The 26,944-nt window shown below is 47.9% G+C and overlaps 4 protein-coding genes across 4 annotated transcripts; 1 reads left to right on the top strand and 3 right to left on the bottom strand.

Annotated features, from left to right (window-relative positions):
• Positions 1-11,135: 11,135 nt before the first annotated feature.
• On the bottom strand, positions 11,136-11,866 carry EI90DRAFT_3018994 (uncharacterized protein; the record flags this gene model as incomplete). The annotated part of the gene is made up of 3 exons (XM_039057291.1): positions 11,136-11,161; positions 11,187-11,250; positions 11,291-11,866. 3 exons carry the CDS (start codon positions 11,864-11,866, stop codon positions 11,136-11,138), a joined length of 666 nt encoding a protein of 221 aa, XP_038912436.1.
• Positions 11,867-14,695: 2,829 nt separating this feature from the next.
• EI90DRAFT_3291688 (uncharacterized protein) lies at positions 14,696-15,415 on the bottom strand (the record flags this gene model as incomplete). Its single annotated transcript, XM_039067295.1, has 4 exons — positions 15,140-15,415; positions 14,962-15,057; positions 14,768-14,937; positions 14,696-14,720 (listed from the first exon to the last, which is right to left on the bottom strand). The coding sequence occupies exons 1-4, from the start codon at positions 15,224-15,226 to the stop codon at positions 14,696-14,698; spliced, it is 378 nt and encodes a 125-aa protein (XP_038912435.1). The 5' UTR covers positions 15,227-15,415.
• An 806-nt stretch (positions 15,416-16,221) lies between these two features.
• On the bottom strand, positions 16,222-16,879 carry EI90DRAFT_3018992 (uncharacterized protein; the record flags this gene model as incomplete). The annotated part of the gene is made up of 3 exons (XM_039057290.1): positions 16,222-16,302; positions 16,423-16,689; positions 16,739-16,879. 3 exons carry the CDS (start codon positions 16,877-16,879, stop codon positions 16,222-16,224), a joined length of 489 nt encoding a protein of 162 aa, XP_038912434.1.
• Positions 16,880-21,119: 4,240 nt separating this feature from the next.
• EI90DRAFT_3018991 (uncharacterized protein) lies at positions 21,120-22,907 on the top strand (the record flags this gene model as incomplete). The annotated part of the gene is made up of 4 exons (XM_039057289.1): positions 21,120-21,188; positions 21,447-21,510; positions 21,551-21,591; positions 21,630-22,907. The coding sequence occupies 4 exons, from the start codon at positions 21,120-21,122 to the stop codon at positions 22,905-22,907; spliced, it is 1,452 nt and encodes a 483-aa protein (XP_038912433.1).
• Positions 22,908-26,944: the final 4,037 nt, after the last annotated feature.

Genomic DNA, 26,944 nt, shown 5'->3' with positions numbered 1-26,944 from the left:
GGCCCAAGAAGGAAGGAAGGAGGATGGGAGTCGGGAATGGCTAGCTGACTGAATAGAAAGGAAGCAGCAGCCCAAATAGGAATGAGGGAGAATAGCGGAATTGAAATGGACAATGCAATAGTTGCAAGGTCTGGAGTAAGTCCGGAAAGTCCGAACTCGGAGGTTAAACTCTGGAATATTGGCAAAGGTAATTAAATGGAATGGGCTAACCAATACAATGGGTATAAGCGGAGGTGGGGTCAAAGTCCGAGGTCGGAGCTAAGACCAGAGGTTCCGGAGACGAGACGTGAACGGGATACCGGAGCGGAGGTCCGGAGTCGGGAGCATAGGGTTTGCGTACTCGTCTGGAAGGTGTCGAGGTTGAGGTTGGACCCGGAATGTTCCAGAGTCGGACCGAAGGTGGTGTTGGAGCCGGAGGTGGGATAACCTCTTGGGAGTCGGCAAGGAGAAAGTGACGGAAGGGAAGTAGGGCTCCGGAAGTCGGAGTTCGGAGTTCCAGGGGCCCGGAGCGGAGGTCGGGATTGTATGGATATGACATCATGAGTGCCTCGAGGATGCCCAGTGCCTCGAGCTTGTAGGCGAAGTACCTACATGGTGTGTTGGTGAACTTCTTGGAGGTACTATCAAAAAGTATAATCCACTTCATGAACCTTCATGAACCTTCCTGGATCCCATGAATTTTCATGAAACATCATAAAGGTTCATGAACCTTTATGCTTATATACAATATTTATATTGAAATCATTAATTGTCAACCCAAAAAGTTGATTTTTTTTGGCAAGCATGAACCTTCATGAAAACTTTCATGAAGCAGCATGAAATTTCATGCTGTTTCATGAAACTTCATGACTGCTGACTTCATGAAGAGGAAGCCATGCATCATGAATCTTCATGCAGAGCCATGACTCTTCACAGGAATTCATGAGCATGCCCAAAAATTCCCATACCTGCACATGAATGCTCATGACCCTTCATGAATATTCCTAACTCTCCATGAATATTCCTGACTCTTCATGGAGAGTCATGACTGAGCAGCACATACATGGCTTGAGTGTGCAAGGTGCAACCAAATTTCCCCCCATTTGTCTCTCCTTCAATTCTCCATCAAATGTTATGTGGTAGGTACCATTTTTGTCACATGAATTAAGGCTTTTTTCTGTATCTCATTGTGATGCAATAGTCCCAGATTATATGAAGGAATTTGGATGAGTTGGTTCACTATATGTGCACTTATTCTGCTTACTGTGCTCTCAAAAAATACAGAAAATGGTTTGGGTTACATGAAACACTTGATTTCTCTCGATGCCAGTTTGATTGTTACAAAAATGGGGCCAGAGGCACCCATTTTTGTCCATTCGAGGTGCAGGGAAGGTGGGAGATGGGGAGAGATGATCCATGTGGTCTTACAGATGTTGTTATAGATGTTGTAACATGACATTTAACAGATGAGTTGACAAGCGGGTTTTCAGATGGTAATAGTTGGATACATATCATGTGATTTGGGTGTGTGCAGGGCCCATAAGAGTCTAAATTGGGAAATTTCCCATTTCCATAACATTGATTGCCAAAATCCATGAAGATTTGGTGTAGATATGGCCATGCACCCAGGGTGAGCACTTATTGTGACTGTGATTGTGGCTCTATTTGTGAGAAGGTGGCAGATTCAGATGGTTCCAGAAGTGGAATTGAAAGGGATCTTACTTGTTTTGGGGACAGTACGTTCCATTCCCCCATTCGCCTCAGGCCTCAGTTGGTCTGTTGTAATGGGTCTATCAATCTAGACTCGCAACTCAGGTCTGGGGGGGGGGGGTAGGGCTCTCTCTATCTCAGGTAGGATGGTCCTTTTGAGTATGGTGCTGATACTCTGTCTAACCTCTAACTAACTGTCTGTACAGTTGTCACGGAAGAGTCCGATACAAATATAAAAGGAAAATCACATGTGAATGAATGAAAATAGTAAGGAAAATAAAGAAAAAGTTATATCTCCTCAACCACTCCACCAAATCCGACGATATTGGACTCGTCAGAACCATCTCCACAGTCTCTACAACTCCTACTATTACCACAACTCACCAATCCTAGTTCCTGATGCAGTAGGGGGTGAAATGTGTGATAAGTGTTGGTTTGACCTGCACGGACTTGTCCCCACAACACTGTCTAAGTATACACTTTGATGGGCTGTATATTAACAGGGTAGAAGTAAAGGCTGATCCGCCTTTTACAGCTACCCCAAGGGTTTATATACATTCTAATGCATTCTCGGCACAAATAAATAGAGAGGCTTCCGCAATGCTAAATTAGCGTTACGACATAATTATTAGACAACACAACATCAACTGATGTTGTGGGCAGAATATAGACATGGGCCGGGGCCTCACAGGAATGGAGACTTAATACATGAGGACCTTGGCCTCAGCAACTCAGGTAGAGCACTGTGCCACTACTGTTTTGTCATTCATTTGGAGCTAACAAAAGTCTCTAGGGGAAATTGGGTGGGGTTTCAAGTTGATTTTCAGACTGAGGCAACAGATAATTATGTACATTGTATATAAGGAGGGTCAGAGAGAACAATGGGGGATGAATTGGGACAAGGAGCCTGAATGGAGACAAAGGGGTCTAAGAAAAGGAACAACACCAAGGGTCAAGGGTTTGACTCAATGGTGCATCTGAGAGGGGGTAAAGGGGGTGCAGGCCCAGAGGAGCAGGAGGAGTGGGAGTGGGGTGTATGGCTCTAACTGGCTGAATGAAAAGAAGCAGTTGCCCAAATAGGAGTAAGGGAGAAAGGTGAGAGTGAATGGGACAATGCAGAAAACTGCAGGGTCCATGGTGCATCTGTGAGGTCCAGGGGTAACAGAGGTTACAGAGGCAGAGTTGGAAGTCCAAAAGGATATTGGGAAAGGTGATTGAATGAAATGAGGTCACCTATGCAGTGGAGGTGAGGTTAAAGTCTGAGGGGGGGGTAAGACAGAAATCTTGGAGACAGAGGCACACCATCATGTCTGAGGTCAGGGTATGGAGACAGAACAGAAGGTAGTACCTTAGTGGAGAAGCAGGGGGGGAGTTGGGAGATGGAAGGTGATGTCAGGCCAGAGGTAGAGTAGACTCTTGGAGGCTGGCCAGGGCATGGGTGAAGTGGGACTCTGGGGTTGGTGCAGGAGTTGGGTCAGATCAGGTATGTACAGATATGACACTATTCTTCTTCAAGGAAAGTCATGCACATTCATGCACATTCATAAGAAGGCATGGGGGTGCATAATATTGTAGATAGGTTACACTCCAGTGATAAAATCGACTAGAGTTGATCCCCCTTTTTAGTTCTCGTTGCCAGTAAGTAAATTAGGGCACAGATGTGTAACTTGGCACAGCACTCCTGGTCTGAGTCGCTGAGGCTGAAGCCCTCTGCCATGGAGACAACTCCTTCATCTCGCTTCTGGTCTCTAGCAGTTTGTCCATTTGGTCCTTAATTTCAGAAGCAGTGAGCAGGAAGTCTCTAGGGGGCATTTCTGGTCGATTTTAGACTGAAGCTCCAAAACGAGTATGTACAAGCGCCTGTATATAATGGGGAGATGAAAGCACAAGGAAATCAAAGGGGGTCTGAATCGGAACAAAGGTGTCCGAATGGGGACAAAGGGATGATGGAAGCGGATTGGCACTGAAGGTCATAGGTTAGAACCTGTGCTACATCCGAGATAGGGAGGGTGAAGCCCAGAGGGGCAGGAGGATGAGGTGAAGTGGGGGTGATGACTAACTGGCTAGAATGGAGAGAAGCAGCAGTCCAAATAAGGATGAGGGGGAAACGCGAAAGATACATTACAAGCAGCAAAAATGCCAAGTATGATCTGTGGAGCTTGGAGGTTGCGGAGCTTATGGAGGTTGTGGAGGCGGGGTTGAAAGTCCAAGGAATGTTGGAAATGGTGTTTACATAGTATGAGGTCACCAATGCAATGGACTTAGGCAGAGGTGGAGTCAAAGTCTGAGGTCAGGACTAAGATGGGATCTCGGAGCGAAGGTACGGGCAGTGTCCAAGTACAAGGTACAGGACAGCAGCGGAAGGTCATAACTTGGTGGAGGTTTGGCAGAAGAGGGGAGGAGGGAGGAGAGTGATGAGAGGAGTGGGGAGAGGGGTGGAAGGGTAGAGGTAATGTGGATGAGTGAGGAGGAGTAAGAGGAGGAGGGTGGCGAGAGGAGTGATGTTTGGTCCAAAGGTGAATATCGGACCAGACAGGAATAGGGTAGGACTCCGGAGGTGGTGAAGATGAGGGTCTGGGAGTCAGGTCGGGATCGGGTATGTACAGATATGACAGGTACATAGAGTCCTTCACAAAAAAGCGAAGGAAAGTGAGAAATATTTCTTGGAACTCCTGAGTATTGCAAAACTTGCAGAGGATTACAATTCCCCAGAGAACAGGGGACAAATCTCCTGGGAAAGTCTAGGCAAAGCTGCCTATGTGAAGTCCCAGTTCAAACCACTCAGGACTCCTGAGGAACACGCTGCAAAAGCTGTTGGGCAGGAAGCGAAAGCTTCCAAGTACTGAGAGAGAGAGATGCAAGTCTCCGCACTGGACAAATGAGCCAGCAATCATCCTTCCCCATGGGAAGAACGGTAAACTTACTGTATTCTACACCTGAGCCAAGTGGCTCAGGAACACAACAACCCACTCCCACCCAGGAAGCACCCACCTCGTTGAGTCCACAGCTCGACACCATAGCCCAGGCTATGTCATCGCATCCGACGCAGCAATCGGATGTCCAGATGAACAACCTGGAGGAACCCTCCAGGGCAATATGTTAGATACAGCGGATTCGGATGATTCCGGAGTGGAATTGGAGACTTAGCATGGAAGGACCTCAGCCTCAGCAACTCAGGTGGAGTGCTGTGCCATCCCTGGCTGTCCTGGGGGTCCCTAATTTTAGATCTAGCAGAGGGGAAGTCTCTTAGGGTCGATTTCGGACTGAGGTTACAAGTTACTAGGTACATTGTATATAATGAGGGGTCCAGAATCAAAAGGAGCAAGGGAGCTGGAAGGAGGAACAACGCCGAGGGTCAAAGGTTTGACTCAATGGTGTTTCCCAGAGGAGTGAAGGGCCAAGGCCCAAGGAGGAAGGAAGGAGGATGGGAGTGGGGAATGGCTAGCTGACTGAATAGAAAGGAAGCTGCAGCCCAAATAGGAATGAGGGAGAATAGCAGAATTGAATGGAGCAATGCAATAGTTGCAAGGTCCAAAGTAAGTCCAGAAAGTCCGAACTTGGAAGTAAAACTCTGGAATATTGGCAAAGGTAAATAAATGGAATGGGCTAACCAATACAATGGGTATAAGTGGAGGTGGGGTCAAAGTCCAAGATCAGAGCTAAGACCAGAGGTTCCAGAGACAGAGATGCAAATGGGATTCCAGAGTGGAGGTCTGGAGTCAGGAGCATAAGTGTTGCATGCTTGTCTGGAAGGTGTCGAGGTTGAGGTCAGACCTGGAATGTTCCGGAGTTGGACCAAAGGTGGTGTCAGAGCTGGAGGTGGGATAACCTCTTGGGAGTCGGCAAGGAGAAAGGTGATGGAAGGGAAGCAGGGCTCCAGAGTCAGTTTCAGAGTTCCAGGAGCCTGGAGTGGAGGTCAGGATTGTATGGATATGACACAATAACTCTACCCTCGAAGAAAGGGAAAGTGACACAGGTGCCTGTGAAAACACCTTCCCCCAACTCAAGGCCCCACTGTTAGACACAGGTCCAGGGTCGGCACTGAGGGTCGCTGTTGTGGGCCACTATAGGCCACAATGGCCACAATGCCATGAACAAGGCCCAAGGGTAGTGTCAAAAACCCGGATCGTAGGGGAAAATGCGTGAGTCCGAATGCAGGTGGGGCTCAACTGGAGGGGATCTGAGAGCTCCAGTAGTGGACTGAAGCTTCTCCAGGAAGCCTGGTTCTGCTGGATGGTACAAGAGGCTCTAAGGAGGACATGGCCTCAGTGACTTGGAGGGAGTGCTGTGCCTCCATTATGTCTCAGTTAGTCCTTGTATTTCTTATGTCTGAGGTATCTTGTAGAAAGGGGCCAGGATTCACTCAGAGGGACTTGGGGGAGCATTTTAGTCGAGATTAGAACTGAGGAAAACTACAGGTTCTAATCTACAGGTATTTATAAGGGGGAATGGGAAGGACTTAGTCAAAGTCCAATGATAATAGAAGAACACCAAAAGGTGCCGAATGATACCGAGAGGTACGGAAAGGTCCTGAACGATATCTTGAACGGGGAACCGAGGTGTCGGGTCGAGGAGGGCGGAGTAAGAGGCTGGAAAATGAATGGGAACGAGAAATGGGTAAAAGGGGGTTAGCCGACTGAATGGTAAGAAGAAGATAGTCATGCTAAGAATGGAAGGTGACTAATAAGAGATGACATGAGAGGGGTCACCGAAGGATGCGGGTAGCTCCGAAAGTGGAGTTGCATATCCGAAGGATGTTGGGTGACTCCAATAAATGAAATGGGTGGAGAAATGGTTTAGGGGTATGTCACGGGATGTCGGAGGTCCGTCGGGATATTGGAGCAAATCCGGAGTCTCTGAATGTTCCGACTCGGGACCGAGCTTCCAGGATGGGAGTGGCCAAGGTTCGGTGTGCTGCAACCAGACCGGAGCTGAGACAGTCAGGAAGGAAGGTGACTTGGGGAGTGGGGAGGCATGGTGTAGGGGATGGTGAAGTTGTTAGGAAGGTGTGGTGTGGTGGGAGTGCACGGGGTCAGGATTCCAGGATATGACAGGTAGGGCATTTTGCCTCAGTGACTCTCAAGGAGCGCTGTGCCCCCTAGCTGTCTCTTGGCCCTCATTTCAGACTCACTGGGGTTGCCTTGCTGGAGTCAGGACTTGGGGAGTCATGGTCAAATCAATATTAGAGCTGAAGTACAATAAAGTATCATTCAGGATATATATAGAGAGAAGGAATGAATGGGAGCGGACCTGGGCCGAAGGCCGAAGGGTCCGGAAGCAAATATCAATAGGGATCAGAGTTAGCCAGCAATGACCATGGGTCAAACAAACAATAATGTCATATCCATCTACAGCCATCATCCTCCACTACCTCCGATCCTTCTCTGCTCCTTTGTCACTAACCTTGGAGCCTCCATATTCCGCAATCACCTCCGACTCCTCAATGGTCACCACCCCCTCAATTCAATATATTACCTATGCCTCCCTAAGTACAGAACTGTCAGGGGATGCGCATGCTCACGCAGGATGCTCCGATAACCTAGTTGTGATTAAAGCCAGGGGAAAGGGATGTCCCCATCTTAGGGTCAGCTATATACATGTAGAGTCCGGCAATAAGGAAACCAAACAGATTGCCGATAGAATCACGTGATCATAGAATGTTCCAGAACAATGCCAGAGATGATCCGGGTCACCGGGGCTTAGGTAAGCGGAGTAGACGGGAGTTACCGGCATACTTCCCATGCACATATGCACAGCCGGCATAGGGTCCAGGGTCGTTACTGATCCCTGACAGGAACCCCGAAGGCCTCTGGACAGCTCCGACGTCTGCTAGCGCACTCCTGCCCCTGCTGGGAAATTCACTTGCTTGCCCTGCAAGCCTACCTTCAGGCCTATCCCTCCTTTCCATTTCTGGGTTATAGCTGTCATTCCGCTAACCCTGTAACCTGACTCGTTGGTAATATTCAGTCGGCTAATGTTTAACTCCGTTAGCTCTGCTCCACTTGGCCCCACCATTCATGGGCCTGCCCTCGCTGTAACTCTATATACATAACTTGTAGATAGGTTACACCCCAGTGATAAAATCGACTAGAGTTATCCCCCCTTTTAGTTCTCACTGCCAGTAAGTAAATTAGGGCATGGACGTGTAACTAGGCACAGTGCTCCTGGTCTGAGTTGCTGAGGCCGAAGCCCTCCACCATGGAGACGTATCCCTCATCTTGTATCCGGTCTCTAACAGGTAAACAAGAAAGAGCATAGGGTTGCGATAGTGGCAATGGTAATGGTAGCAGTACTGGACTCAGAGTTGGGCCGGAGTCGGGCATGGGAATGATGGCAGTCCTGTAGGGGCCAAGTGGGTGGGGTAGAGGAGTTGGCCAAGTGTAGGGGAGCCTAGGGGCAAGCAGGGGAGTGAGCAGGGAGTCCTCAGGGAGGATAGGGCTGAGGTTGGGGCTCGCACTCATGCTCGCATGGTGGGAATGGGCTCAGGCAGCATCGGGATGGGCAGGGAATGGGCCAGAATGCATGGCCATGACACCTGCACACAATATTGTATGCGAAGAACTGCAAGTAACAATTGCAGAAATTTCTACTCCATCTAACCCACATCCACCACCGCTTGTGTGTAAACACCATTTACACACAAATCCTCATGGAACAAGTGAGGAGAAATACCAAAGATATATAATCTTTGGGTCGAAATCTATTTTCAAAACTTTCTTCTTCTTTTATTACTTTTCCCTTTCACAATACCCATGTATCACCGTTCACTTCAAAGTGATGGCCTCACACTCATTCACTCCTTCAACTTCTCTCACCAACATGTACAAATTGCCCACTTTAAAGTGGCAATAACAAAACACTCATTGATAATTTCAAATTCAATGTAATTTCCTCTTTTTTTTCTTCCTCTTTAACCATGTATGCATCACATATGCAACACAAGGGGGGAGAATGTCAGGGAAATAGCCCCAAACCCTGAGCCATATGTAATTATGATGTACATAAAGTCACATGGGTAAGCGGGAACTTCCATTAACTGCTTACACACACCATAGAATACATACCATTGTATCACTTATGGCCTCATGTGCTGAGTGATCCCACTAAGACCTGTCAGGGCCTGGCCTCAGACTCGGAGGCTCCCTGACCTCAACCCCCATCTAACCTGTCCTCACACTATGCGGGGCATGAGATGAGAAGAAGGGTAAAGGTCTCTAAAGGAATGGGTCACATGCCCCAAACTATACAGCTCCTAGAGTTGTGTAGTGTGACCCAGAGGGAACATCCAGGTGGCAGTGCCCAGTAAGTGTGGGAACGTTCTGGGCAAGTTGCTCACCCAGAATTGTGGCTGTGACCCATGGGAACATTCTGGGTGAGCTGCTCACTCAGAAAGTTCCCACGCTATCCTGTGCATGTGTGTACAACGACACACAAAGGCAACAACAAGGCAACAATCAAAGAACAAAGGGAGTGAAGTAGGTGGGGAGTCCGGGGCACCCTAAGGCAGGGTGCTGAACCCTGACAAGACCTCACAGTGGGGCAACTAGACTTGGGGACTGTGGAACTGTGGAACTTTGGAGGGGACCCAACAACCTGACAAGTAGACAAGGTGGGAGCTGAAAGCAGGGAAGAGAGAGAAGAGGGTAGTGGAACCTGAGGAGAAGGAAGAGGAAGAGGAGAGGGGATAAGAGAGTGGAAGTGTATAGTGCAACTGGTGTAGAGAAGAGAGATAGTATATATATATGGAGTGCAACTGGCAGAGGGGTTGGTCAGGTGAGTTGAGTTTGGGTGTTGGGTTGGGTTGGGTTATAGGGTGATTTTTTTTTGGATTTGGATGCTTGATTTGGTTTGGATGCCCAACCTTTGGGAGTTGGAGTGGGAAAACCTCACTGCCACTGCACTTCCACCTTATATGGAGGCCTCTCAAGTAGAAGTACCCACAGTGTCAGCACTCTGTACACTGAGTCTGACCTCACTGTTTCACCCTTCCCAAACAAAGAAATAAAAGCATGCAACAGCACATGCTCTGCATCCAACACCCATTCCTTACAATCTCTTTTCCTTGGATACTGGGTCTATTCAGTACTGCTCTGTTGTTGTACAAGGTTGTCTTGCTAAATGGAATGAGGGAATGCAGATGGCTCAATAGTTGGCCACAAATAACAAGTGTCCAATTAGGGACAGAGAGGTAAAAATGAATTCGGGAAGTGGTGGATCAAAATGGGGATTTAGCAAGTAACTAGAATGGTTGCTGCACTCCCCTGACCTTTCTGGTGATGGGAATTTTTGTACCCAACTATAGTCAAATCAAATAATGGAAATCAGGAATACTGTTGTGGAGACAAGTCTGTGCACCGAAAAATTCCCAGATTAGCAGATTTTACCTGGTAACACACACTACACATACAATGGTTCTATTCTAATCTGCTGCATCACTATCCAACAGCTCATTTCCATATTTTTCCTCATGCACCAAGTCAAAATTCCAATGCCCAACCACACTGCCAACTTGATCCCCCACATCTCCACAATCACACATGGAATCTAACCAACTCCTTAAATGATGGTGATGTTAAACCACCCCTCCTTACCCACAGTGCATTTCCCAGAATGGATATTTGGAGGATTCAACATGATGTAGAACCTCATGTGGTCTTGACAGCACCTGTCAATGGCCATACCTCAAGAACTACTGCACCAATCAATGGAGTTAATCTCTATATTTCCATTTTTGATCTGCTATTGTAATTCCCCCATTCATTTTGTTGCCTGATTGGACACTTGTTATTTACTACCATCTTGGGTCATTGTCAGGGCACACCTGCCTGACCCCACTCCACCCAGTCCAGCCCCACCCGATCCCACTGTCCTCACCCAGTGCCCCTGCCCTCCTTCCTGCCCTTTCCCTTTTCTTCTCTTTCCCTCTCTTCTTTCTTCTTTCCTTTTCAATTACACAGATGACTTTCCTTGCATCAATGTACCATTGACCTGGCCACAGTGCAACATGCCTGGACCCAGGCACACTGGGTGACCTCCTGCACACTGGATGCTTCTGGGATCTCTTGCAGAGATACATAGCTGTGTGTAGATGATGTGGCATCTCCCACGTGGCCTCAGCCACATGTATATAAACATATGTAGCCTAAGTGGGAACTGGGAAGTAGCCTTCTTCTCACACTTCCCACTTCAGCTTAAGTGGCCAGGGACGCCTGACTACACTGGGCCTGTTGCTATGTGCACCACATCACACCCTACCAGGCCCTCCTCAGTGCCAGGTGATACACCCGGATGCTCTTGACCCTGGGTCGGTCCCTGACAGCCATTCACATATCCCCATTCCCTTTATTCCATTTCTAGTTCATATAAAAGAAAAACCTTGTACATAACAAGTTAGTTGGTCGAGCTTGCAAGGCATTGTTTACAGAGTGGAGAGACCAATATGGCCATTATGAGGGGGCTGACATAGGAATAACTGAAACATCGTCAGTATGACCCACCTGGGATAAGAAGGAGGCATACTGTTTGGTGGTGAGGCAGAATTTCGCTTTCTGTATTGTCGCTCTTAGTGAAGAAAGGGGATGATGAATTTAGTGATACTCACAAAAAACTCCAGTGGTCCTACCTCACACATCTCTCTCAGAGTGGCCGCACAATAATAAATGTGACTGATTATGTGCTGGGAGTTCGTTTCTAGATGTACCGCATGGTTGATGAGGTGTTGTAAAGTGGGGACTTGGGCATCAGGAAGAATGGGGCAGGAGGTAGAACCAAGTTGAAGGAGATTGGGGGGCTCCCTGCATAATGCAGTAAGGCGATCTATAACATTGCCTAACCAGTACTGGACGGTCCGCCTGTTGCTCTTATCAAATGTAAGGGTGCCACCGGATAGGCTTGAATCGAAAGTGTACTGATGACAACCTAACCAGTGAGTGTGAACCAGCAGCATAGAAGAAATGATCAATGGAAAGATTTCTCTGCCTACTCGTGCTTTGAAAGTGGGCAGATGTGACATCGGACTCAGCACAAGGTCTGGCACAAGATCCTTTCTCCAGGGGCCAAACTTCTGCACTGTCTCAATGAGGACTCGGTAAAAATAAGACTCATCCTGGGGCCCAAAGTCGTCCAAAGCATCTTGAACCAGATCCGAAAAACTTTCGAATTCCTTGGGCATAGACATTGGTGAATTCAGCGATGGTGAATTCGGCCAACGCCGCTATCCTCCATATATATATAGCACTTGGCACATGACTACATGTGATCGGTATATCATTAATGGAAATTGGGTTGACACTTGCCTGGACAACATAATCATCTACTCAAACAGAATTTGTTGAAGTTCCTTGTTTTTCTTTGTACGCTGCGGACTGCCCATTGAGTCCTATGAATTGAATTTCTTGCACACAGACATTTCCCTAAAGGATTGCCTGATGCTTCCATGTTGATGGACGCAGAGGATGGCTTAAAAGCCACCTCATGCAATTTTCTTTCCTCTCCTCAGGTCACATACTTGGAACCAAGGTGAGATCTCCTTCATCCTTTAACCTTCTAACGTTGTATGTACTCTTAAACAGTCTGATCGGTCCTAGCCAAAGTAGTAAACTTGGGCCAGCAGCAATTGCCATTCAAAGGAGCGGCCCAGGGTGAGCAGTAAAAAATGATGGTATTATAGGATGGTGAAGGGGAGGGAGGTGGTGAGATAAGATGAAGACTAGGCCGTGATTGATGTAGGTGGCCTGCACGCTGCGCATCAAAGACCAAATGGCCAGTGAGAGTGCTTTGAATCAGCAACGGGTTCTGACGAAGGTAAATGAGGAAGGCCTCGGATGACCAGTGCCCAATTGCAGGGATACGATCAAGAGGCACTCCAGCGAGAGCGAGGGCAGTTGCTCCTCCTGAGCGGAAAGAGTGAAAAACCCTGGTCGGAAACCTGAGCAGACAGAAGCAATGTGACCATGAAGTCTCTGCATGAACGTGCCAACACGAAGACAATCACGAGACCTATATAGTCATACAACACAGGAGAGTGCACACCTGAAGGCTTCCTGGCCTTGTAGTATATGTAGCTAGTATATGTAGATATAACAATAAATTTGGACAACTCCACGACATGACAATATAACAATATAACAGGGAGGTGAAAGTATCACGTGACATTCGACACCGTGTCAAAGGTATATGGCAAGCGCAAAACTTGGATTCCTCGACAACTACGGATTCATTTGAAGGAGTTGACTCCATTTTTGAGACAGTAACTCGCTCAGAGCTTTCCCACGGCATCTCAGCGCGTGCGCTTCAACAACATTGGCATTGACCCTCAAACACTCAACCCTCAATCCTTATTGTGCCCTTGCTTCTCCTTGTCATTACCACCATCAACCGGCTCCAGTGCCAAACTACCCAGAACTCGGTATCGCAATACTGGGGAACCATAGGTCAAATGGGAGGATCGGGCACAGCAGTACGCCCCATTTCCACTCCCATAGCTAACCCATGCCCACAGCTACTGATTTCGCTCTCGCTGTAGAATTCCATACAATGCGCGATCAACTTTGCACTGGAAGACTCAGTCAAACATGGGTGTTTAACTGATGTCCTTTGCGTGCTGGGGTCTCTACTGGTTGGTGCTCGGCGCCATTGTCAGCTTGGGCTGGGGCGTCGTGTGACTCGTGTGCAGGCTTGGGCTCATCATCGGAACCAGGGACTCGAAGCTAGGGTTGGGAGGCCTTAGCTCTTTGGGCTTGGCTGGGGGTTGCTAGGCCGTGGAGGTTATGCCTTTTGTGCCTGCACTCTCATGTCGTATACAACAGTTTGGGTTGGTGCTGCTACAGTAGGCACTGCCCATGGGCTCAGGATCGACGTTGGATGGCAACTTGATACTAAGGCCTCTTGGCCTTAGCTTGAGCTCGGTGCACTCTGGTGCTGTGAGATCGGGTACGGTCGCGGCATCGTGCCCTGCACTTGGGGGACTTTAACATCAAGTACGACATTACCGTCTAGCAATGTAGGCACCATCTGGTGTCTCCAGCGTGAACATTGGGGGAAAAGGGTTCATATGTCGCGGTATTGAGGACTGACGACATGTCTGACTCAGGTAAAACTCTGAGAAATTTCAAATGACGAAGGCATCTTGCACAACCTGCATGGACCACCATGTTGGAATATCAATGCTCATCGACAACAGCCAAGCTGCAGCGAGGATTGGGGAGTTTTTACTTTAACTTAATATCATCATGACTAACAACGACTATATCCTTTTTATTTCAGAATCGCGATACCACATGCTCCCAATTTTTCCTTTGTCTTATATCATCAGTTGTCACTGGCAATCGCGTTAAGTGATATTCGTGCCAGTCGTATAAGTTACGCTGGATGCCGTAATTTTTCTCTCTCCCTCAGTTCTCCATTATGAGGCTGAGGTGATACCATTTCCCTCCTATCTGTGTTTGCGCATAACTCATTGTATTTTCGTGTTACAGTTACACGCGATAGGCGAAATATCTTGATATATAAGTTCTCCATTACGAGACTGAGTTATGTGCGATAGCTCCTATTCGAGCTGCTCCTCCTGTACCCTGTGACCCACCAGGAGAGTAACGATCACACGCCCCTACACCCATCTGTTGGGATTTATGAGGGGGAATATGATGTGTTTTTCCTCTTTCCGGGTGCTTGCTTCTTTAGCTAGACACTTTCCTCTTGTACTCAGCATGTAGATAGTCGATATGCAGTGTAGAATTGAGCTCAGATGGAAACAATTGTGTGGTTTCACATGTGAGAATAAGCGCGCAAGTGCATTCATCACTATTGCTGCCGCTGAGGCCAAATGGACCCCTACGATCTGGCCCTTCTTTCCTCCAAATTCCAAGTATGGTCTCATATCCTGAATACTTACCACCCAAGCCACAGCCTCCCATACCACTGCCCCTTTGATCGCTCATTTGTTATTGTTATGTCATTTCGCTGCTTATTCCTCTTGCATGTACAGTAGTCACGATGTATAAGATCCTCATATATATACAGGTGGTTTTACCCTACAATATGACAAGATAAAGGACTATGTCATGGCTTATAGCAGGACCTTTTGACATGATTCTGGTTGCCGCTCACGTAATTCCAGATAGCGCCAGTTGGGTATAAAACCCATATGAGGCTGTGCACACTCTTTTTTCTCTCGGGTGCAGGAATATGGATTGGGATGGTGGAAGGGTGGGCCGCTCTTCTGCTGCCTAGCAATCCAGGCTCTCTAGCCTGCCCAAGAATGGCTGTACACACCTGGGGACCATTAGTCGGCTCTTGCAACCCAGCCAGCATAATTGGTAACCCTGCACCATCCCATAGTTCCCCTCCCTCTTCGTGATGGCAAGTTAGCTGACCACAAAATTACAAGAAAAGACTGTATGTAGATCCATTGATCTCAGCACTTATCCATTGGGGAGAGGGTACATCTTACGTTCTGCAGCTTTCCATTTCCACTCGTTTCATCTTTCCTTCTTTCTGCGCTTCTGATGCTCCCTGGGATCATGACACTTTGGCACATGGGGATCAGAGCATAATCCCTCAAGGTGAACAAGGTCCCAGGCGGAAGTCTATCTAGGGCGTGCTGCCTAAGGCAGAAGCGCCAACTTGTCCATTGTTTTCTCTCTCTCTTTTTTACATTTTGATTATTTTTCTGGTGACTGGGGAAGAGCTGCCTACAAAGTTGGAAGGTGGGAGGGGGAGTGTAGCTTGTTGATTATGTGTCAGAGCCCAATAAAAGGGGGTGCTTGGGATGTTATGGTCATGTGCCATGGTGCATGTGGCCCTTCCTGGTCTTTGCGGCGTCCATCACGGTCCTCTCTATTCACTCATTGAAACACTACCAGCTGCCAATGCCCCACAAGCCGCCATAACGCATGTAACACCTGCGGCGCTTTTCTGACACGCTCATTTTCGAATAGCGTGTCCGCTTCCAAAAAAAACTGTGGCCCTTGTTGAGAATGAGGTTGAGTACAGCAGCAAAGGTTTGCAAAAGCGCCATGACAAATATGCGGTACAAGATAAGAGAAAGGTACTTGGTGTTCTGCCCTGTCTTTAGCACCTATAAATTACTCTCCAGGTACGCTTTACAGCAATAGCCCACAACACGGAGGCACGCAAGCCTAAGGAGCTTGGGCCAGGCAAAAACTAGATGCGTGAGCTTGAGGAGTTCAGGTCAGAGGGGAGGAAAGAACAATCATTCATCATGTTGCTGATTGTCTTATTTCTAGGTTAACGAGCATCATGTTTACACCTTGCACTGCAGTCCCTCCCTTCACCACATCTATGTAATAAATCCTTTTTTCGTCATGTATTTGTCCAAAATCATGTCATAAAATCTTGTCCTGACAAAGCTGTGATTGTATCTGTAATATATCATCTTAACGTTGTGATGAATCCCAACATTAGTCGTGTATTCACCAAGGATTTTATGTTCCGCAAGCACGTATATTACATTTGAGCGACACAGATGGTATGCAGGGATTGGTGGGGATAGGAAGAAGAGCATTCAGATTTCTAGCTTCCCACAGTGTATGTTAGGGTGATGGTACCAGCAATCCCTTCAACGTGAGTACCTCGAACAACGGACTTGACATTCTATATCTTGGAAGAGGTCGTATTGTGAATAGTAGAGCCCAATCCACTCAAGCTCATTATGGGATGGATTCTGTGGTTGTGTTAGGTTTCATTTGCAGCTTACCGGCCATCCATGCGTACCTCCATGCTAAATTCTCGCCAACTCTCCACATTTTCATCCACGCTTGACGGGGCCTCCCTGGTCAGAACCCATCGTACTGCCGCAGCCCATTCATCTTTCGAGAAAGCTGGGTGCTCCTCGGAGCGACCCTCTGGCCTCCTCGTCAGTGTCACTCTGGCTGCCGGAAGGTTTCTACGTTCCCTGAGGTACTTGCTCACTGCTTGGGAAAAATCGTCACGGAATCTTTGGTGGTAACAAGAGTAAGTAGCTGGTGATTTGTCGGGATACTGCACAAAAATTGAATCTCATTCCTAACCTCACAGTACTCCAACATACCTTTTCGTGGAAGTCTCTCCACAAGGCATACCGAGAAAGTCCAGGGTTCAGAGCAATGTGGGGCACCATTGCGTCCCACAATTGTTTGGACCAACCCCTTGGGAAATTCCCCTGGCCCCTCGTTGGTCCATTATTGGTCATCCTGGCTGGCACGAGCACAAGGTAAGAAGCCTCGAGGCAATTTCTCGGGTGACAGATATGGACAGATCACATGTCATAGCCAACCCTGGGAAATTGGCCTGGTACCAACGTTGATCGTATACACAGAGACCAGCTTCCTCCACAGCGAAAGCGAACTCCTGCCAATGAGGTACAAGTACTAGATCTCCGCAGGTCGGGTTTCATGGATGAGTGAACTATGTGTCCCTCGCCGTTCACTCCGCCATTCTTCCCCTGCCATCTCCCCACCATCTACACTGATTATACTTCTATCTCTTCGAAACCGACTCGTGCTTGGGACCTATGACCCCAGCGATGGCTTTCCCCTGTATTTATGTTGAAATTCTTGGATTTCTTTGGGATTATAGTACGCTGTGGCCAAGTGATGGTGAGCCTGCAGCGTCATCTTCCGTTTTTTGGGTATTCCTGCTACCTTAGTCGGTGCGCCATTGCAACGGAAAGCGCCATGTATTACTACGTAGTACCATGCCAAATGAATGTATTGTGATGCACTATTAAAACAGATGGGGTTACCTATCAATAACTCCCAGGGCACCCGTCAGTACGTCCCAGGAATCCCATCAGGATGACCCCATCAGACTGCGCGTATCTGATAGGAGGTCCCGGCACTCGAAATCTGTTATTTGGCCCTGTCAAATAGTGACGGGGCTACCTAGCAGAGCTGGTATCAGGCCAACCCATTACAATTTGCCAGGGTCACTTCCAAGCGAGGTGGGTGTTTCCATGAAAGAACTCCCTGGCAGCCTGGTTGTATTTGATGGTGAGAGTGGTGTTTGGATGGGTATTAAAGTGTCAGATGATGTATTGGTGGTACGTGTGAAACTTGACCACCCGGTGTGGGTATGCCCAGAGAACCGCAGCGATATATTTGTTTCACGCCTCCATTCATTGCCCCTCAGTTGTAAGTTCTGTCTTGCTACGTGAGTTGGATATTGTTGATATTTTGGCTCCGTTCCCAAGCTCAATGGGGTCATTGTACTTAAATGGTGCATGAGCACCTGTCTTCATCGATGAAGCGATTGTCTTTCCAAAGGAGCAGGGGAAAGTCGGGCTGTCCTCCATGACTGGTGAGGCTGTGGACTGCCCTTTGGATGTTGGCATCATAGACATTCCGGAGGACATGGGTTTTTTTTGGGCATTGGTGAGCCAGGCCTCATCTGCCGTGTCCCAAGGAGCTCCTCCATTCCCAATCTGCCAATTCCATGCAAACTCTGCCCTGTGGTCATCTCCCTCGTCACTGACTCGCTTGAAGGTTGTGGGGTATGGTGTTGAATTCGCTCAACGAGGCTTCTGGGGCAGGTTGCACGATTTGAGCGGGAGCCCTAGACGAAGCATCAGGGCCTGATTCGAGAGTCCCATCCAGTAGAGCAGTGACTTGCTCTGGCCCACCACAAACGCCGAGTTCACGCTGCCCTCGGGCCCTTGCTCGTACTCTGGCTTCAGCGGTTTGCTCCAGTTCCACCGTGTACCGTGTAAAGGGGCATCTTGTTGGTCGTTTGCTCATTGTCGAGGGCATCCAAAAGGGCCCCATAGGCTTCACGAAGAGAGATTCAGTTTGCTCCAAACCTGCGGACCACATCATCGAGCTGTTGGAGGGTGACTGCACTTGTCGATGACTTGGGGCGTTCAGTGGGTCCGGTCCCTGCGACTTCATCATGCGACATATGTTGAGTAACTCAGCACTCTGACCGTAAGATGATCGAGTTATGCGTGAGACAGGACTAAGAATCAGGAAGTCAGGCCGAGCGCCTTAGTGAGCAACGAGTGTTTCGCAACAGCGATAGACTCACAAGAGCACACGATGAGTCGATCGAAAATGCAACGTAATTTCGCAGAGACCAGTACTATCTGGTCAGCATGGGTAAGTTACAGGTCCCATCGTGCCACGGGGAAACTAAACTCAGAGTTCAGTTAGGACCCAGATAGGTTTTCATCCCTCGTGCTCCCTCAGTGCCGCAAAAGCACAGAGCACAGGGCCATTTCCAGGCCGCACAAGTGAGACAGGATTAGACATGTGAAATAGAGTACTAAACGTGATTAAAGGGCGATTGGCCATCCGACCATAGGCGAGGCTCCTGATTAGACCTCGCTCTTTAAGGTTTTAACCCCAAGTTGGGTCGGTTCTGACGCAGTCCTCTCATTGGCTCCCATTTCGCACTCATGTCCGGAAGTGGGATTGACGTCCCTGACATCGATTTCAGTGCTCATTTGGCATCCATTAGCACTTTGGCTGTGTTTTCTTAACGCCTAATTGTTTGACACGTAACCTAAGTGCCAGGTTATACCACAGCACTCGGTCGACACACTTTCACAATGATTGTGACGGCACACACACTACACGCCCTGGAACTGTTCAAAGTATAGAGTCTCACCAGTGCATTGGAGCGCATTGTCGCTCTCATTGGCTAGCCGCATGCCCAGTGACATTCCGATCGCATCCACTTGCCTCACATCCGTGGCATATACCTATATCACGCTCAAGCCTCTTGATCCGAGCAACCACCTATGCAAGGACAGCCGCAAGACTGCTGGTACATGGGGTCTCTTTTACCAGCGAGATTCGACAATGCAGATGTACTAGCTGTATCATTCGATCCAACGCACCGACCAACTTTTATTGCAATGCAATCTGATCGCTCGCATCATGAATCACAACATCACGACGTCTTCCATGCTATCGGATCACCGAGTGCCCCGCTGACACAATGCAACCTCCTATAAATATGAACTTCGATAACACTCCGCGATCAGTGATCGATTCTTCACAGTAGTAACTAGATCCTTCGGTCCTCCTGCAATTACCTCGCGCATGTATTCTTACCCATATTTCAGTCACAAGGCATGTTGTAAGTGAACTGACTCACAACCAGAAAGGAAAGATAACCAGTAAGACTGAAGTCTCTAATAAAATAGGAGCTATTACGCGTAAACTCAGTCTCAATACGGAGAACTAATGTTATTGTTCTTTTACCTATTGCGTGTAAACTATATAACATGAAAGTATAAGCAAACATAGATAAAACGAAATGGTATCACCTCAGTCTCGATATGGAGAACTGAGGGAGGGAAAAATTGCAGCGTCCAGCGTAACTTATACGACTGGCGCCAATATCGCTTAAAGCGATCGCCAGTGACAACTGGCGATGTAAGACAAAATAAAGATTGAGAGCGCATGGTACCGCGACTCTGAAACAAAAAGGTATAATCGTTGTCAGTCATGATGATTAAAAAGAAATCTCATCACTCCCCAATCCTCGCTGCAGCTCGGCTGTTGTCGATGAGCGTTGATATTCCAACAGTCTCTGCATGAATAACCGAATAAATTCGGCCAACACCTGCCAATATGAAGACAATCACAAGACCCACCAATTGGTTCAGGCAAGATAGACAGAGGGGCCGAAGGCTCCCTGGCCTTGTCTTGTGAAATAACTGGTGGACGCTGCCTGACGTGGCAGAACCTGCCACTCTTTCCTCGCTGATAACCCTCAATCGGACTGGACAATGTATTTTACCGTTAAAGTGCACATAGAGGGCACAGATTACTCTGCACAGAGTGATACACCCGTGGCAATATTACGCTTTTTTCGACGGTGAAAATTTGTTATCTCTTTCCCCTTTCTTTTCACTTTTCTTACGTTTCAAGGTGTCAATGTGCCATCGGTTCAGTTTGATCAGTACCATCGTATCTGAAGGCCACCATGTATGACCTTCACTTGCTGCCATGGCATCCGGTTTTTGTTATTTTTCCCTGTATCGTGTTGTTGCGAGAAAGATGATTGACGCTTGCAATATAACAACATAGTTATTTGAGAATGGAACAAGTGGGCAGTGCAGAGTCTGGCGAAGTGCAAGTACACTCAATCGATCGGGAAGTGAGACTGAATTCTTGTAAAATTAGTGGGCAGTCCACTTGAGATGCATGATATCGATTGCAAGCTAAAATGCCCAAAGCGCTACATACAAGCTTCAGAACTTCATATGACACAGAGTTGGAACTCAGAAAATCAAATAGGTATCCTGAATAGACATCGCAGTCGGGCCATTGGGATGAGACATTTACGCAAGCGGAGAGGGGACTGTGGTAGCATTCACCATCGAAAATGTGACATAGAAGTTGTAAAAAAAACAGCGTCGTTGATCGTTAAAGATTTATCATATATTCCATGATCGATACCATCGATCACGACAGCGGAGTCAGACAATGGAGGAAGTAGATAACAAGGAAAACGGCCAACGAAGAGAAGAGGGGTTGGATAGAGCAGGATGGGACGTGAGTGCATGGGATGAGATAGTGTGGGAAAGTTCTGAGGTCACATGGCATTCAACACCGTGCGGAGTACTCTCTTATGCTTTTGCACATGACACTGTCATGTATGCATTGAAAGGTGTCAACGTGCCCCTTGGTGGTGTTCCTATGTCTGCCCACAAGTATTCCATTATTTGCCCTTGTGCACGGTAGTCCGTGCTGGTTCCACTGTGATTGTCGCTGTACCACCTACTTTTTCGCTTTGCCTTTAAATAATTTCAGACTCCAAATGACTGGATTGTGTTTGTCCTGAGGTCTGCAAAGCGCAAAGCGCAAGCACTCTACTGTAAATGGGTGCCTCACTGTGACACAAATTTGTGTCACAGGCTCGTTGCCGTCACTGGAATTAGCCGTAGTGACTTACGTAGTTAGCACTTTAACATACATCACGTATCTGAGTTCAAGGTTTGGCATACCTTTGGAGAGTTCAGTGCCCCTACTGACAAGCTGCCCTGGAACACAGGAAACAAGATGATTCTTGAGGCACTTCCCAACGATATTCTTTGCGAAATCATGGTGCATGGGGCTCTTGAAACCCTACTCAGCCTTTCCCTTGTTTCCCATCGTCTTCATCCTCTTGCTCAGTTATTCCTTTACAAATCTGTTTCAATCGTGGGGGAAGGAGCCCCGGTATTGGATTGCAGGCTTCATCAATTTGTTCGAACTCTCATACTTCGTCCAGATCTGGGCCGCATTGTTCGCTGTGCACAGATACGCTGGTACCACGTCAAACGCTCAGAACGTGAGCTTCCAGAAGAAGTGCAAAGAGATGTCCACTTGATACAACAAGCTGCCCAAGAGAAAGGCCTACACTCTCTTGCAATCCCATGGTTTCAATCTGCTTCATGCTATGCATGCTTTGCATTGCTCCTCCATTTGATTCCCAACTTGAACACACTAAGTATCTGTATACCACAATCCCCCTATTCATCCCGTGGCCCTCGAGATCTAACGAAATGGGTTGGCAACAGTATTCCTCCTGGCCTTCGTTCTGTGTCCAAGATTAAGCTCTTCTGGGATGCGTTCAGGATTGAGGATATCACCCCATTCATTTCTCTCCCCAACCTGTCTACTATGTCTTTACATGGGTTTCTTACCTCTGAGGAGTTCAGAAAGGGGGATGTGCCAGCAAAGCAGTCATTGAATCTGCGATCCCTCATGCTTGCTGTTGAAGGGGATCCATTTCTTCTTAACATCCTCCAATTACCTCGGTCACTAGAGGAGTTCGTATGGGAGGGTGAGATAGAAGATGGTGCACTATTGCACCGGAGTCTTGCATTCCAGTGCCATAGCTTGAAGACATTATCTATCTCTATCCCATGGAGCGCCCCACCTCAATCAACACCCATTGGAACGCTTTCCCATTTCCAGTCCCTGAGAAGCCTTACGATCCCTTGTTCCTTGTTCCACGATCCAAACCACGGAGAAGTAGACCTCTTCAGTCTTCTTCCAACAACTTTGGAACAACTGACGCTAGACATGGCTTGTTGGGATGGTGAGACATCCCTTCGACTTGTTGTTGGGAGGGATTTGGAAGAGTGGAAGCAGAAGCAATGTTTTCACCTTCCGGTGCTCGATGATATTGTTTGGGTGTTTAATCAGACGGTTGATGCAGGATTAGTGGAGAAGCTGGCCCAAATAGGTGTTCAAGTGCAGTTCCCCATAGTACACACAATACAATGAAAATACAGGGAAATCGGAACTTGGACATTGAGGACCAGAATGGCATCTTTCACTGCATGACACGCCAAATTCCAAGCAGCGTGAAGCGCATTAAATACATAAATAATGCAAAATTGAAACTGAATTCAAGCTGCCTTCGTCTCAACCATCGCTGTTTACCTTGTGCTCGCTGTCACCCACCTCCTTTCAGCATGTATAGCACTTCTTCCTCACCCCCCCAGTTTCCACTAGAGACGCCCACATTCCCTCATCAATCTGATTTATCGTGAGTCACCATAGACCCCGATCCTGATCTCAATATCTCTGATCAGACAGATTTTGCAATCTGGTCCTGAGGGAAGTGTGGTCAGTACCCTTCCTCATGATCTTGATTGATTCACCAGTTTGGAATCGGTGTTCTGACTTTTAACCCCATTCCACACGCCCTTTTGACATGCACAAAAGTATGCATGCACCTAGAACTTCAGGCTTGCAGTCTGTGAATTGGCTGCGCGGGCATTGTGCGACCTGTAACCTTGACCCGATAACCAGGATGGCAGAGGGGTGGATGGTGGTGCAACTAGAGATCAATGATTTGCATGATGCCCATCAAATGCGGAAACACCGGCAAGTGTTCCTTGTAACAAAATCGGATTCTGATGGAGATAGATGTGAAAGGCCTCTGAACTCCAGCGACCAATACGCTGAATATTTGCCAATGGAGTGCCAGCTAGAGCCAGGGCAGTGGCACCGCCAGATCTGAGGGAATGGCCAGCAAACTCCTTGCCTGGAAAAAGGTTGCGCAATCTACCAATGTACCAAGAGCGTGTGGGTGCAAGACCAGAAGCGCGCAACCGAAGTTCTGGCAGATGTGGAAAGTGGAGATCTCGCGATAAAAGATATTGCTGGAAGATGGATAAAGGGTTCAGTTCATTGAGTCGGCGCTCCAGGACGATAATGGAGCCTTTGAATAGCCAGTCCGCTTTATGCATCGGCAAGACAAAGGACACATGTGGACGAGGTTCTGATGCGAATTTGACTGTTACTCGGCTGATACACTTCCGGTAATCCCGCAAAGACACAACATCTGGGTCAACCAACTCCCCAAGGCGCATCAGGCAATGCCAACCGGTAAAGGTAATGGCAAGGAAAAGGAGATCATCATGAGAAGGGTGATCAGGCTGGGCTGCTAAGATGGTCCGCAAGTTATCCTCGGTGAGGGGACGCTTCCTAGATGCTGGAGCTCCTAGTCGCTTGGAGCACCCAGTCAGGATGCGATCAATTAACCCGGAATTGCGAAAGTCACGGACTTCCGGCCAAAAAGGCTCCAATTCAGCGCAAATACCTGAAAGGTAAGACCAGACAGAAGAGGGCTTGATATGGTAACACATGTACACGGTGTAAAAACTTAGAGTATCGAGGGTAGGAGTAATGGGCCATTGATGAAGATTACAAAACGCGATATAAGATGTGAGAGCCGATGTGTAGGTACGTGCGGTACTGCGCTCGAGGGCAGATCCAAGAGCAATAGCATGCTCCACAAGAAACCGCTCCTTTGACCAAGGCTCTCGATGTGGTTGTCTGGCCAAGGAGTGGGACAAAAAGTTCATTTTTGAGATGCCCCCAGCTCTTTCAGCGGAGGCGTAAAGAATCGGATTACTAATTTTGGCACCAAGGACCTCACACAGGTGAAATTTCGACGAGAGAGAGCAGCAGCCACCTCGTTTCGCTTTCCTTCAATTAAGAACACTCCAGGTCAATACCATGGTCAATGCGGATACCGACTGCCGACATGAGAATCGGGTGATAGGTAGGGCCGGCCTGAAGGGAGTTAAAAATGTCAAGTGAGTTAGAAGAATCGGTAAAAATTGCTACATGCTTGGGGCAGGGATCCAATGTAGAGGACCATTGTAAGGCCGCGAGAATGGAGATGGCCTCATTAAAGAAAATGTTGAATGATCCATCAGCATCAAATACCGGATCACTGACGAAAGCTGCCGAGACTTTCGGTGCCCAAAAAGACAAGCCTAGTTTACTTGCATCACCCCAGACCTGAATGTCAGCTTCTTCAGCACTCCAAGATTCAGCAGAAAGAACCCACACTCCTTCCAGCCTCTTAACAGAATCAACAAACCATGACAGATCACGTCGGACGGACACATTAATGTAGATCCCTTGTGCCATAATGGTTTTGCTGGCTATTTTATCATAAGAGTTAAGTGCCAGCTTGAGTAAGGGACACACGTTCAAAGCCCAATTAGCATCACCAAGGATCCTCAGCCAGGTCCGAAGTGGCTGTCATCGACTCTGGCCAGGGGTATTATTGAGAAAATCGTGAACGGCATCAACTAGATTGTCTTTTGCTTCACTTGTGATAGAGATGGTGAGCTCCCACACGTCAAACATGAAGCCAATGATCTCCAACTGAGGACCATAAAGTTGTTTGTTGTCCTCATGAGGAACTCCAATTTCGTCAAGCAGGCGCAAGAAAAGTGCCTGGTCAGTAGGAAGGAGACGATTGCATGGCTTGTAGAGGACAAGGTCCCCATCAAAATCAGCATTGAAAGCATCATCAACATAATGGAGCATGTCCCAGATCCCTAGGACATGCATTGCAACCCAGCAGACCAGACCAAAGAACAAGCACCATATACGTCCTGAAGCACAATTCCTGAAAACAGCACAATGATCAACGTGGTATTCATTGCCAATGAGAGTAGTTTGATGATTTTGCCAACATGGGTGCATGGGAGGTGTCGGTATGCCTGAGAGGCATCCAACTTCCAAACTAACTTGGGTGCCCCCCCCTATTTCCTCTCATAACGGCACGAATATTTGACGCAAGGTCAGATAAGTTGTCGAGGATTACAAATCCTCCATCCGCAGGAATCAGGGAATTTAAAGACTTCTCACCCACACTATGGTCGTTAACTAACCGCAACTTCGTACACCCTTTCTTCGGAACGGTAAAGATTGGTTGTGCAACCATTCCGGGTAAGAGAACCTTTCCGAAAGATGGGGAATAGCGATTGAGTGACATCTCAAGATCACACCGTCTGTTTAGAAAGAGGCTAGATTCCTCATCTGAATTGGGTGAACCATGAGGGTGCAAGACAACCCCACTGGGAACCAGAGTGGGATTGTCAACGTTGGCGAAAGGCCAGAAACCATAGCGTAGTCCTTTGCACATAGACTGAACCAGTGGGCGGTTCGGGTGTGAAGAAAGGAGCTCCTCAAAACGGTCAGCATTGATTGGAGTAACAACCTTGAACCGGTGAGAGTGTGATTTGAGCGTTTGCGTAATGTCGTGAAAACGGAAATCACTGGCAGGAACATCCAGGAGGGGAGGCGTGACTTCAGTGTATGAGGCAGAGGGTGTTCGAGTGAAGTCGTTTCTCCCAAAGATGAATCGCATGTATCGTGGTCGCTTTCCCAGAGGTTAACTATCGCCAGGCTCAGTTCTTTTCTTTCACTTTCAAGCATTCGGTTGCCCCATGACTGCTTGAGAAACATGACTGGCATCTGTGGTTAAATCGGCAGTCGGTGCATTTACAGCCTCCATGTTTGTTGAACTTGTGACAGATTGGTAAATCATTGAAGTTGGCAGGGCACTTTCATTTCTGACCAGTCTTTGGACGAGACTGGCCATCGCCTCTTTGATTGAGTCCATTGTTCCCAGCTCCACCGGCGTTGAGTCCACTCCCCAGGTAGTTGGGTTCGGTGCAAGGTAGAGTTCAAGGAGGGTTGGGAGGATAGTGTGCAAATCGTCGAAGGCAAGCCCGGTGTTACCATGGAAGAACTTCCGTGCCACTCGATCGTACTCGATGTTGAGAGTGGCATTGGGATGGCTATTGAATCGTTCAATGATGTGGTCGCGATAGACTTTGAGTTCTTGCATTCAGTGTGGGAAGGCCCAGAGAATCGCCGTACTTCTTCCATGCATAGGTCCACTGCATCGAGTTAGTGAGTTTCATTTTACTGATGGACGGACCTCCGGTTGATACTTCAATCCCTTCACCGATGACGACACTGTCGGAATATCGCATTGTTTGGGTGTG

The sequence above is a fragment of the Cantharellus anzutake genome (genome assembly GCF_015039405.1).
Source record: "Cantharellus anzutake strain C23 chromosome Unknown EI90scaffold_50, whole genome shotgun sequence".
Lineage (NCBI taxonomy): Eukaryota > Fungi > Basidiomycota > Agaricomycetes > Cantharellales > Hydnaceae > Cantharellus > Cantharellus anzutake.
This window is presented reverse-complemented; position numbering and strand designations above follow the sequence as displayed.